Consider the following 13,620-nt stretch of genomic DNA (forward strand, 5'->3'; position numbering starts at 1 on the left):
CTTTTGTCATATCTTCGAGTGCACACACACACACACACACACAGCTGTAAACAAAAACAGAGTGAAACGGAATAGCAGATATGCATTAGCAGCTGCAGGGGTGTTGGCACATGGTGAGCCGGTGATTGGTCTAAAATTAAACCTCACCCTGGATGGTACCACAAGAAATGGGCATTTTATTCACACTCCAGACACGCAGCAGAGACAAGCACCAGGCCGTCCTCAATAACAAAGGCTCTGGTTCCATCCCACTCCACAGGAAACCACCAGCATCTGTTGTCTTTGTGTACTCTCTCCTTATTGTCCACACAGCCTGTTTGTTTCATGTGATCCATCCACGTTTAATGATGCATTGGAATCTTAATAAATAGTCGAGCTCAGTTTATCCATCAATATGCAAACAATAGTGTTTATATCATCACAGGAGCAGGAGAGGCTCTGACAGGGTGTTGCATGTGTTTACTTTAAAATTGTGGAAGAACTAACAGCACATTTTAGGATGTTTCCTAGGCTCGTGCAAAATCGTATTGTGTGCAATTAATCGTCAGAAAAACTGTCACCGATTAATATATGCCACTTATCGATTATGGCGATTAATTCCTCGTCATGATGACGCATTTTTGTGTGCGACATACAATCACCATCACCCGCAATCGCGCACATGTGAGCCCACAATAACAATGATGGCGGAAGGCAGTGGTATTCTGTTAAATGATGCGGAGCAGCACGTTCCTAACAGAGGTTCAACGCCTGCCACCATAAGCCGAAGTACGAAGAAAGCCGAAGAAAGCCGAAGAAAGCGCAACGAGGCCACAACGCCGGCTACAGCGAAGTCTCCTCAAGCAGATATTGGAAAGAATTCCACTCAGCTGAGGATCCACGATACGTTTAGTCACTGGGCTCCTTACGACCAAACTAAGCGCTGGAAGAACGTAAGGCAGGTTGATTTGCACAGATGTGAAATTGTTTGTAATGTTTTTTCTGAAGTAGTTAACTTGACCGATGATTTGTCATCAATTAATCGTCAAATTAATCGTTATCGGCTAAATGCCATAAATAATTGTGATTAATTTTTTTTGGCAATATCGCCCAACCCTAATGTTTCCACCACTTTTCAGGCAAATAAATAAACAAATAATAATACAATTTTATAAAATAAGTGAGTAGCAAACAAACAGAAAAGCAGAAAAGAAGAAAAAAGTTCGTACAGGAGGAGGCTACAAATAAAGTCCAAGAAGATACTGATTTAAGTCACATCCTTAGATTAAGAGGTTCCTATAATGTAAGTCTGCATCTTTCATTATAGGATCCTCTTAATATAACAATGACTTTTAGGGTCTCTTCCTGTAAACCTTGCATCTGCCCCCAGTATTCCTGCAGTGGAAAAAACATAAAGATATAGCATCTAGTGCTAGCTGCATCTATACACACAGGGATTCTCTGTATGTTTCTGTCATGCAATACAGCATAGCAGTAAAACAATGCACACATGCTCAAAATTTCAGAATTAGGAGCACTGGGTTGAACAGAAGCTGCACTCAAAATGCGTGAAGAAACGGGCCTGTGCTCAGTGCCAATCCAGATAAAGCAAACACAGCTATCTTTGCTAAACAGCAGTGTGGTGGTGATGGTGGTGGTGGGGAATCAACAGAGGCGAGCAGAGGTCGCTAGTTATCTAATTTGTTGTTCAACCAAGTAAAACAACAGTTACCACAGCATAAGCTTTTTTACTGTTGTCACTTCCCATAAAGAACATTTTACTTGGCTCATTAATGGGCTGAATTGCAATAACACCGGGTCAACTGTGCGCGAGAGAGGCTGTGAGACCGGCTCAGACACTGAAAGGAGCTGCTGTGTGTCAGGAAAAACAAAGGCTGCCTCTCATCACTTCAGGATGTAACCAGTCACAAGAAGTCACGATTTTTTTGAGCAACTTAACCCTTTCCACCCCAAGCCTACTTTAAAGGCCTCATGATTGACGTGTCTATCTAAAGGTCAGAACCAATAGATTTGAAAGGCAGGACCAATATATGCGCTAGCCACATGGAAGAAAATGCATTGTGTGCTAAACGAACGTTGCCACATTCCCCCCCCCCAAAAAGGTCCTCCACAAACAAAAGAAATGTCGAATCCTAATATTTTTAGTCTTGAATAAACACAGACATGTTGCTCTATCTGAACCAAGCTTTTATTGCTCTTCAATATGATTTTTCATCGCAAATTTACAAAAGAAATACAGATTTTTTGTTTTTTACTTTTATATTGTTTGGCTGCTAATTTGCTGAATATTCATAATACAGCAAAACAAATGTAACGGCATGAATTGTGAATGTCTCAGCTTTCATATGATGTCTTGATGTTTGTTTTTGTGGTTTGAAATATCACAGAGCTAGCAACAACAATGTGGCAAGTGGGTCGACTTTGATATGAGAGTTTTATTTTGATGATTGATAATCTCTCTCTCTCTCTTGGTGTTGGAGTTCTGTTTGATGTGTGTAAATATGACTTATATGTGCTTATGAAGTGAAGTTTCTTCTTTTTTTTTTCTTTTTTTTTACAGTTTGTGGAGTGTTTTATGGTTTGTATTGTTGGGGGCCTTGGGGTGGAAACGGTTAACCAAAAAAATGTGCTGTGATGACTGCGTTAAGGCTACGCAGCACAGAGACTGACAGCAGCACAGAGGCTTTCAGTTTGAGGCATCCAGTTCACACTGATCAGAGTTCAGGAGGAAGCAGCCCTTCTCTGTTCGGCGTGTGTCTCACGTCTCCATAGCTGCATGGTTTAATGTGTCTTTGTGAAGGTCTGTGACATGAAAACTGTGACAAACCCCCCGCTGAGCGACATATTTCTTCAACGAGGCTTTCTGAGGATAAACAAAAACACTGAAATCTAATAGAGAGCACACTTTTGTGCATACACCAACACAGACAGACCACGTTCAATAAGAACTGATAAACAAGTAGTAAGCCTCAGCTGTGCACTGAAAACCTCCTGCAAGGACATCACTGAAGAGCTTGTGATGAGCAAAGCAACACACAGATACTGTTCCTCGCTGGCTATATGCAGCTGAGAGAATCGTGTCTCAGTTAGACCCCCTTCTAGAAAGGTGTGGACTTAACAAAGCCGGCTTGCTGCCAGGGAACACGATCAAGCTGAATGATTCTGGACAAGAGCTAAATGCAAATGCTACTGTATCTGATTTTAAAAAACATGCTGTGTTCTGTACCCGCGAAATCTGCTGAGGATGAATCACGCTTGCTAAATATATAGTCCCCTTCACTTTGTACAGAGCCATGACAAACTGAAGCAGGCGGGGAATAGGAGAGTCAACAGCTCTCTGACTAACATTCCCTTATGGCCCGATAAAATACACTAGCAGCCAATTTCCCTCTGCTCCCTTGTTTCCCCCCTGCCTGCTGGATATATACAGCCCTCCCCAGATGTTATTTTTAGAATCCCCCCCCCCCCACACTCCTCAAACAGTAGGGGTGGCAAGAGCTCTGCAGCACAGCACATGCTGAACAGGTGCTCTTCAGGAACAGCTATAAAAACAAATGGGCTGAAGACTTTCCTCAAAAGTTTAAGCGGGAGGATGGACAGAGACAGCAGCGAGGCAGTTTGTGGTAAACAGAGGACAGCCACAGCCAAATAAATCAGCTAGCAACACAACCCACACTGCACTGGTGAGCTTCAGAACAGTCAGCGCTCATTAAGACTGAATGAGAGACTTGTTAATTCATTGCTGCTCTAAGCTCGCTGGCATCATACTAAGTAAGTGCTTGGTTTTTATTCATAAAATGATGACGTTTGATTTTGGAATGAAGCAGTATGTTGGACTAAAGAATTCACCAAATGGGTCCTGATGATGATGATGATGATGATGATGGTGGTGATGGGAACACTGGAGGAGCCACCATGCTGCAGTAGTCAATTTCTTTTGGATGAAGCTGCACAAGCAACGTGAAACAAAACCTACATTTATGACATATTTTAAACCAGTTCAAAGTCTGCTGCTTTTCTCACTTCATTAATCTTTTAATTGTAAAAAAAAAACCCACAATGACTAATAAAACTGATCAAGTGACAAATTGGTGCATTAGTAGCATCGCTACTGTTCACCTCCATCAACTGTGTCTTACACACGTTTGGCTGGGCCTGTGACAGAAAGAGGAAGGGGCAGTTGTGAACGCTCTGGACATCAATAGGCCTTAAATGAGCTGTGACTTTAACATCTATTGGCATTAAAGCAACTGAACAACACCAACAGCCCTCTGGCACAGTTTATGATCGCCTGCAAAGAATAAAAACACCGGGGTCACATTTCAAAACAGAATTAGCTTCTTAGCTAGTTAAATCAAAAATCCAATAACAGGCTTTGGTAAATAGATAACAGGCCCGTTTAACAACACAAAACAATATTGCTTTGGCGTGAGAGCAAAATGTGTTGTGACACAGAGCAACATCCTCCAGTGGTGAGTAACAAATGGAGGTGAGGAGGACAGAGAAGGGGTCAGAGAGAGGGTTATGAGACTTTGAAAACTTGGTATTGATTGAATGACCAATCACAATCATGCAGCCTGTGCAACAAAATGATAACACAGACGCCATGTTTGGCAAAGAAGGGAGGAGGTGTCGACTTTCTGACACGAAGAGGCTAATCAGTCATTCCGATCCGTGTGAGATGGGATGTTATCAATTATGTATGAGACGTCAGCGTAGTACAGTTTGTTATCACATACTATAAGACTGAGAGAAGTTCGAGGCAACGTTCACTGATGGAGTAATCTGTCACTTCATGTTTGGATACAGGCGCACACTGTCCTCACTGAGTGACAGCAGAAAATGGACAGGGATTCTCCACTGTCCATTAATTCATCTTAGATGACCAAAAAAAAAAAAAGCAAAGCTGCAGAAAAGTAGTTAAACTTATTGACCATGTGATTTACTTTCCCCTCAGACAGAGCCTATTATAGCTGTGTAACTATCCTCCAAGCTGCTGTAAGCTGCAGTCCTTCCACTGTAATGAATATACAGTGCATGGCTGTAGTGGAGCTGTCAACTTAAACACAGAGAACACAGTGTGACAAGCAGCATCCTTTTGCCAACACTCAGCCAGCTCTATATCACATCGCCAGCCTCCGTGGACCAGCCTATACCCCACTCAGCTCTTATGGGAAACTTTGCTGTGTTGCAGTTTTGTGTGCATATGTGTGTGTGTGTGTCTGAACAGGAGGCACTGGTTCTGCCCTGTCCTCTCATTAACACTCTCCCTGCGTCGACTAATCACACCCCCGTTGTGTTGCTGGTACTGTAATGTGTTTTAAACTCTTTGCAGGGCGAGATGATGATTCTCTTTCCACAATGTTAATGTTAAAAAGCCAGACACACGAGGTGTGCCGCTGCTAACGTGCACTCGTTCGATTAATATTCTCGCAGCGTGTACATGGCTGTTGCCATAGTGATGCACCTGGTGCAGACTTAAAGGGAAAAGGTGTTATTGGATAATGAAAAAAACCTGTCTGGCTTTATAAAGTGGCAGCTTCAGCTTGTGGAAAAAAACATATTGTTCTGAGTGAAAAGAAGAAGCATTTAAACTAATTCTAATGATGCATTAACCATAACCAGAGATAATACTGAAGCTGTTAACTAAAGTATTAATTAACACTGCACATTAGCCAATTTCCTGCCCACATATAAATATAGGGTGCTCTGATGAATCTGCACAGCACACACACACACTGCACTCTGTCTCCTTGTGTACTGCGCTGTGTTTACAAGTACAGAGTACATGCAAAGCTGAATAACCTATCAGTCGACAGGAGCAGGAATGTCAACTGAATGAGGTTTATAATGAAGGTTAATTATATCGCTTCAATGCCAGACATTCCCTAAAAACGTGAAGACAAAGACAAAGGCTGCATCCAACTGTCTATTTTATTATTTTGTGTAATATGACAAATATGTCCACAACGACAGATACAGCAAAATGGCAAGCCGGTATTCAATATCTGCTCAGTTGACCTGATAAAGATCAGAGTTGTTGCCATTTTAAAAGGAAAGATGTGATGTCTATGCTACATTTAACAGTGAGTGTGTCACCAACATCAACAGGCTTTATCCTCCAGGGACTATGAAGGAAACCATTCAGTCTTATTTTGATTATTTCAATGATGTGATGACCATTGGTCATATTTAATTACCACAAAAAGCTATAAGTGCTTTTAAAAGGATAAACATGACACAACACACGAAAAGGCCAGACATGGCTGTTGTGAAAACACTAATAAAACTATGAGGAAACAACATGCTGCATACCATGTATACCCGGAAGAAACCTGCTCGCTAACACGCATGCATGGATTTGATTTGATCTGATTCTGGAGCTTCTCCTCCACCCGCCTGTCACATGCATTCAACCTCCAGGCTCACTAATCGTACTGTGATTCCTCTAACCTGTGACATTCAAGTCACAGGTGGAGGTGGGAATGTGGGATGAAGGTGAGAAGGGTCTAACTCTGCATCAGCCAGATGGATGGCGATGATACTTATACATATGTACACTGTAGCTTTAACAATAAATCTGTGATTCATCTGTGACAACGGCAGCAAATCAGCGCTGCCGCTGGACTAATGTGTGATGATATGCATAAAACGTGCACTGACCATCGTCCATTATCAGTATGCAATCAGCCTTAATTAATGAAATAATGATCGGATGGCCTCAAGAGAAAAAGCCACCGCAGAAAGAAGACGGACCAACTGGAATGAAGCTGGCATTAACATTTCTGTAGTCCAGCGTTGAGCCTCTTTATTGGTTTACGTCGCTCCCCTTCGGAGCTCAGGGACTGCATCACAGCAGCAACACTAACCTCTCAGGTTACAGCAACAATCAATAGCAGGAGAAGTGATGAGCTCAGCTATGAGAAACACAAACTCTGCATTATCAGACCTTTTTATTGAGCCAAAAGCAGAAGGCTGAGTCAAGATTTATACAAGCTACCTTATGGTGCATGTGCAGAAATGACACCCTAACACTAAAGTGTAGAGAGGCTGCATTAGCAGAACTCCTCAGTGTTATGCATCGAGCATGGGTGTGTTATATTGCTCAGCATTTCATGTTTAGAAATGAATGCACTCTTTCTTCTTTTTAAAGCCACAGTAATGAGTCAGAAAGCACCTCAGTATGTTTTAATTGGTTATTTATTGATAAGATCAGTGATGATCTGATCTGTTCCCCCACACACACACCGAGTCATGTAAAGGGCTCCTCCTGTTTAACCACACACTGGCTAACCAGCAGCAGAGGCTGCATCACCAGCACTGACAGCATATGTTCCATTTAGCCAGACAAGTCTGCTGAGATCACAGGGGAAAATATGCATAACTAACTATCACACAGGAGGCAGGAAAACCTGACATCCTGATGAACCATCATGCTCTCCTTAGCATAAAATAAAACTTGAATAAAACTTTTAGATCTCGTCTACATCAGTCAGCTGACTGAACAAACATTCACAGATGGTCGTTGACCTCACTGGAGCCATAAACCCAGCAGCTCTGACCACAGGCCGGCTGGTGCACTTACTGAGTCTGCAAATATTTTCTTTGAACTATTCTAAGAGCAAATGAAACAAGTAAGATCAGGTCAAAAAAAACTAAACAAACCAGAAAGGTTACAGTTAATAATGATTTTCTTTATCAATAAATGTGCGTTTTATGTCCCATTAACTTCTTTCTGTTGTCTTTTTATTTGAATTATTTTTAATTACAAATAAGGCAACACACCCAGTGCAGTTTAAAAAACCCAGTTCTCATCACATAAACTTTATCATTATATAAACCACAGCAATAAGTATTTACATAGACCGTTTGAAAGCAGCAGGGATTATTAAGTTCCTGCTTCTTGTGCCCAGAAGACAAACAGTCTTAAATCAGCTGACAGGGACAACTGAGATCCGGTTTTACATGTCCAGACTGTTATTTATAACAATAATCTTTAAAGGTAGGGTAGGAGATTTTGGAAACTCAGTGAGAGTCAGCCAGATTTTGAAAGTAAACACACGCCCCTTTCTCTCGGAGCTCCTCCCAAAGCCACGCCCCCCAATCACATAAATGCGCATTACCTGAAGATGAGCTGCGGTCTGTGACTTCGGCCATCATGCATGTACCTCTCTGGTGTGAGTGACAACCAGCCAATACTCCGCGCAGGGTCCACCCTGAGGATTGGCTGATGTTTTTAGCGTTTTACAGCTTCCACAGATGATTCATATTCTTCGTTTTAATGCGAAACTGACGAAATAATCGGTTGCTATCGGATTGTAAAGAGAAGTTACACTAATTTAACAAAAAGTGCATCAGAATGAAATCTCCTACCCTACCTTTAAGGCCAGAATACTGACGTCTGGATGTCTGGCCTTTTGCTGACCAGTTTAACGGTTCACTGTGTTGCACAAAGATAAAAATGTTGTGAATGAGTCTGTTTCACCATGAAACATGACAGCACCAGGTGTTCCCCACCACCCGCAGGAGGACGACAGCGTCATCTGTACTCTACATGAAACAGCTCTTCACGCCGGCTCACCACTTCTCAGCTGATTAAGAACGGTGAAATCACTGAAGGAGCTCAAAGGCATCTTTAACACAGCCACACTTAGAACGATCTAAACCTGCCTTTGAAAAGCCCGGCCTGACGTCACCTCAGCAGTCTGCGGTTTTATTTTGAAGAGGAGAAATCACTACCTGCGTGTTTATTGAAGCTGGAGTGAAGAAGATGCAACAGAAGCAGATGCCTTACAGCCTCACCTTCCCTTCAACATCAGCAGCACTTGTGCCTCTTTTAAACATCTGCTGTTGAAATACCTCAGGACAAGCAACCAAGACATGTGCTACACAGTGTAATTAAAACCACTGGTATCAAACCTTTCAGGCTTTTCACTGACTCCTGGAATATCAACAGTTCGAGGAGGAGCTCGGAGCAGGTGTTCGGTGTCGTGGACCGCCGATCCCACTGGGACTCCTGCCACTTAAATCTCCCCGTCGGAGCCATAAAAGATCCCAGGAGTGTCTCATAATGGCGTGCACGGCGAGTGACATGCTAACGCAAACTGCTCAAGGACTTTTTAGAAATTAAGGTGATTAAAATCACCTATTACAGCCCTGAGAGCATCAGCAGATTGCACTTTCTGAATCATCCTTGATAATTGTGGCGGAGCCGGTGTCAGCCTTAGGGTGAACGAGTACAGTGATAAATAACAGAGCACCCTCAGGGATTGAAAGAACTTAGAGATGCAGAGAGACAGAGAAGGAGAGAGAGAGAGGAGTTCAATGTCAGGAGGACAAAGCTGCTCTTACACAGAGGCACCGGTGAATCATTTGCTATTAATATATGAGAGAACGGGCACACAATCTGTTCATGTGATATCAAGTGTTACAATACATCCACACCAAAGCTCATGTGTGAGTCAATCAAGCATCATGAGCAATCCCTGCAAGCAGGAAGGTGCTCCGTCAAAGGATGATAGTATAATTTGCCTAGTAAATAAATGTTGTTTTAAGTTCATTGTCATTTATTTTTACATTCTCAGAAGTATTTAAGGCTAAAAGAAAATACTAGACGATACACAGGAAGAGCCTTGAGACGAAAACAAAACAGAAAAGGAGACAAAACAGTGACTACGGATGTGTGGAGCAGTATGAAAACTGAAGAAAACATAAACAGTCCATATCTGCTCCAGGACATCCAGAGAACAGTCATATGCTGCCGATTACTGTCCAACTGAGACAGAAAGACTGGTAGACCCGATCCTCACCAGCATGCCATACTGTGACCTGTGCTCCAACACCTGCAGGTGTGGCACTCCTCTACGGACTGAGCAGATGCCAACTTCGTGTCTGAGAAAGAAAGAGGTCACAGGTTAAGATAGAACTGTGCCTCCATGTGTCTCCTCTCGTCTCGTCTTAATAGAGCAACAACTTTTCCACTTCCACGGCCACCCTCGTGATTTCAGTCTCTGACATGCATTCCTGATAAATCCACAAAAAGCTAAAGGCCGCCTCGCTGTGAAACCATGACACTTCTGAAGGCCCCCTTTCAAAGACTTTGTAAGTACCTAAGTAAGAACCCACAATATGAATATTTGACACATTTGAAAGACAATGAAATGAATTGGCAGCTTAACCATTAAAGGACATTAGTTACAGAAAGGCCCTGGTTTGAATGCCTCAGGTGTGATCACATGACTCTCTCGTGGGACTCATGTGTTAACCACTGGCTGGAAACAGAGTGAGTGTATGTGTGTGTGTGGTGATGTGAGCTCACAGTGCTGTCCCGTGCTTCATAAAGCATTTCGAGCACAGAAAGCTGACGTCTATTACAAAGGAAGGACGGTGCAACTGGGGCCCTAAACACCTTGTGAAACAGTGGCTGCCCACCCACGGTTTGTTAACTACCTCCACGTCTCTAACATCCACTTCCACTACCTGATTCCACTTCTAGTTATTCTTATTCACTCCCACCCTGAAGTCCCAGGCCACCCCGACAGTCCAGTCTGCTGCCAGGAAGAAAGAGAGAGAGAGAGAGAGAGGGAGGGGGGCACAAGGACTGCTAATGAACCTCACTGCCATCCATGGCGTTTCAAGAGCAGCAGAGCATGCATCTGATTAATCTTTGTCCTAATTAGATCGAACAATTAACCTGCCTGCCACCATGCTCAGGAGCCCCATGGCTCCACATGACCTGCAAACCTCCTGTACATTAAACCAGAGCAGGGTGAGACAGAGAGAGAGAGAGAGAGAGAGAGAGAGAGAGAGAGAGAGAGGCCTCCTGCTGCAACTTTCTGTGCTTTCAGACAATCAGAGAATGCTAACTAACGGCACATAGCACCCCCATATGAGACATGAGTGGATGGTGTGTGAACCATATTTCTGCTTTTCATTTTAATGGCAACCACCACATTTCTCTGCCTTTAATTCAAAGCCAGATAAGGCTCTGATGGCTCTCATAATAAATTAAGTGTGAGAGGCAAAGCAGAAAAAGGGGAGGGGGGGGGTCAGAAAAAAAATCCAATCTTCATTAACATGGAGATACTCCCCGATGTGAAAAGCCTTGAGGACATACTCACTGGCTGGATGGTTTGAGCATGCACGGCCTGCTGATCTGAAATATTTGAAATGCCTCGGTTGATACAGGCAGTGTGTGTGTGTGTGTGTGTGTGTCCTCACAATAAAACTGGACAGACAGACTGACAGCAACGAGGACATGAACTTAACTGATGCTTGATGAATTAACATTTGATTGTTCAACAGGAAATCAGGCAGGGAAGCAGACACATGAGTCAAATGACTATACAGGAAGTCTTCTACTGACACACATGAATCTGTGGGCTGTATTATGTATACAGTCTGTGCAAACTGGGATTCAGGTGATTGGCAGACAGGGCTGAAATCTGCTCGCTCTCTCTGCTAATTTAACCATTTGCACTGTGGCTGTTTAACACAGCTGACCCTGCAGCTGGAAAATAATAAGTTGCATTAAGCGTTAATATTGCAGCAGGCAGCCAGAAAGTGGGAGTGAGTCGCTATAACTTCCGTTTAAAGTGGTAATAAACATTTACGTAAGCATTCAAATGAATTCCGTGTGATCAAATATATATTAGAATAAACCTGACTTTTGCACGCCACCCACCTTTACAGCCCTGTATATCACTAAAAAAAAACAGCGGAAATACTTGGCCAAACTAAAGCAAAAGTTGAAATTACGCAGCAACGTGTGATGTTTCCGCAGTGGGACATAAGCCGATGTTAAAAGTAGCAGTTTGTTTATTTTATAGATATAAAACATGCTGGATCACTTTTAGGAATTTATCCAGGGAATGACAAAAACCGAAAACTGAAACGCGTTCCAGAGGGAGCCTGGCACCGCGCTGACAAAACTCTCCAAGTGTAGACAAAAAGTTTCGAAGTTTGCCGAACACCAGAGACACAGCCTGTGTGTGTGTTAACATGTTCACCTATGTTCTATCGTGTGTTAAAGTGATCCACTGGACGAGGAAAGGTTAAAATGAGCGGTTCTGAGGTGGAGCCTGGCGCTGCGCTTCTCATCTGTTCCCTCCATCTGTTCAGCTGAGCTTCCCACAAACTACCACCCAGCAGTCGGACTGACCTGTTCTGAAGTGGACGCTGTTTCTGTCCTGTGCTGGTTCGGGTTGGTGCTGCTGCTGCTGAACGTGGACTGCAGTGTCTTTTTGTCCGGATCCGGGCCAGAGTCTCTGAGAAATTGCGTCCCTGACAACTCTGGCGCTGCTGCCCGTGATTGAAAATATAAAGTCCATACTGCTGCTGCTGCTGCTGCAGACCCCAGCTACAATCAACAAAGCCCTCCAAGTGTTATAAAGCCCGCAGTCATTGCGCAAAACAGAAAGTCACAAGCGCACAGTGGTGCTGTTAAAGGCCTCCACACGCTACACATTCCAAAACAGGAACTATTTCAGGCAACAAGTGTCATCATTTCTGGCCTCTAGTGGAGTTAAACTGTTTGGCAACACAGCAGCCTGCTCTGCCCTGCTGGTCTTCACGTACAGTAGGCTGCATTCCACATACAGTCCCTAAATGTTGACTAAACTGTCATTAATAATGACAGCAGCCTGCCATCTTGCTGCCAACAGGAAGACGATTAAAAATGATTATACAGTCAAAATATACCAAAGAATGAGAATTTGGGTGCAGTATTTAGATGCTTCAAACTGATTTTACACATTCAGTTCTTATTCTGTATTCGCAGGGTGCTTTTCATTTGAAAGGAACCATTGTTAGAATAAACTTTATGCTGCCATCAAATCTGTTTTTTTTTACAGCACCCAAGAGAGTGACATCCATCTAACTGCTGCCATGATAACATTCACATAAACAGAGATTTTCACATCCAGAGCCAAAGTGCACCTCTGTGCTCATACTCCTGATTGACAGGCAGACCTGTGACATATCTCTCATCCAGTGAGGGATGGGTGGCGATGGCATGTAAACAAGCAAAATGAACATGGAAAAGTGAAAAACAGATGACTTAACAGGGTGTAATAACTGGGCAGCAGGCTCAGGTAGTGAGGCTGATGTATTATTATTCATCCTGGGGGGCAGAGCGGCTTTGGCAAGGACAAGGTCAGCAGTGAAAGGAAGCATGTGTAATAATATTCAGGCGAATTAGAAAAATGATCAGAATGAAAGGATCTGTTCCCTCACTCACAGCTGAACAGGTTAAAAAAAACTGGGCTGGGCAGAGTTTTTGTTTTTCGTCACCTCTGCTGTCTGTATGAGGTGGGCTGAGGTTGAAACAGCTGTTATAATTGAGTCCATTAAAGTCAGTGTGTTGTGAGGCTGAGTCAGGGCCATGGTCAACACTGAAGTGCTCCATCTGCTGGTTACCTTAGGTAGTGTGTCCATCAGTGCAAATAAGACACAGGTAAGGTAAACAGACACAGATGTTACACTTGTTTTTGTTATGAATTTATTCCAGCCCACCCTTTTTTAAATTTTTTTACACTTCTTGTTCTATGATTGCAGCTTTTTGTGCAAATTACTATTTTCACTCTTGATTTGATGAAGTTGATCCAAGCAGATCTCAAATAA

At 43.0% G+C, this 13,620-nt stretch overlaps 1 protein-coding gene across 3 annotated transcripts in view; it reads right to left on the reverse strand.

The window, feature by feature from the left end:
• The window catches only part of oxr1a (oxidation resistance 1a), a 50,600-nt gene extending 38,114 nt beyond the window's left edge, over positions 1 to 12,486 (reverse strand). For 2 of the 3 annotated variants that reach the window (XM_028424560.1, XM_028424559.1), the window contains exon 1: positions 12,161 to 12,486. In XM_028424560.1, coding sequence (XP_028280361.1) covers positions 12,161 to 12,329 — 169 coding nt within the window. In that variant the 5' untranslated portion in view covers positions 12,330 to 12,486. The remainder of the gene's footprint in view (positions 1 to 12,160) is intronic. The other variant, XM_028424561.1, reaches the window with a different exon arrangement.
• Positions 12,487 to 13,620: the final 1,134 nt, after the last annotated feature.

Source organism: Parambassis ranga, chromosome 16 (assembly GCF_900634625.1).
Source record: "Parambassis ranga chromosome 16, fParRan2.1, whole genome shotgun sequence".
NCBI classification, from domain to species: domain Eukaryota; kingdom Metazoa; phylum Chordata; class Actinopteri; family Ambassidae; genus Parambassis; species Parambassis ranga.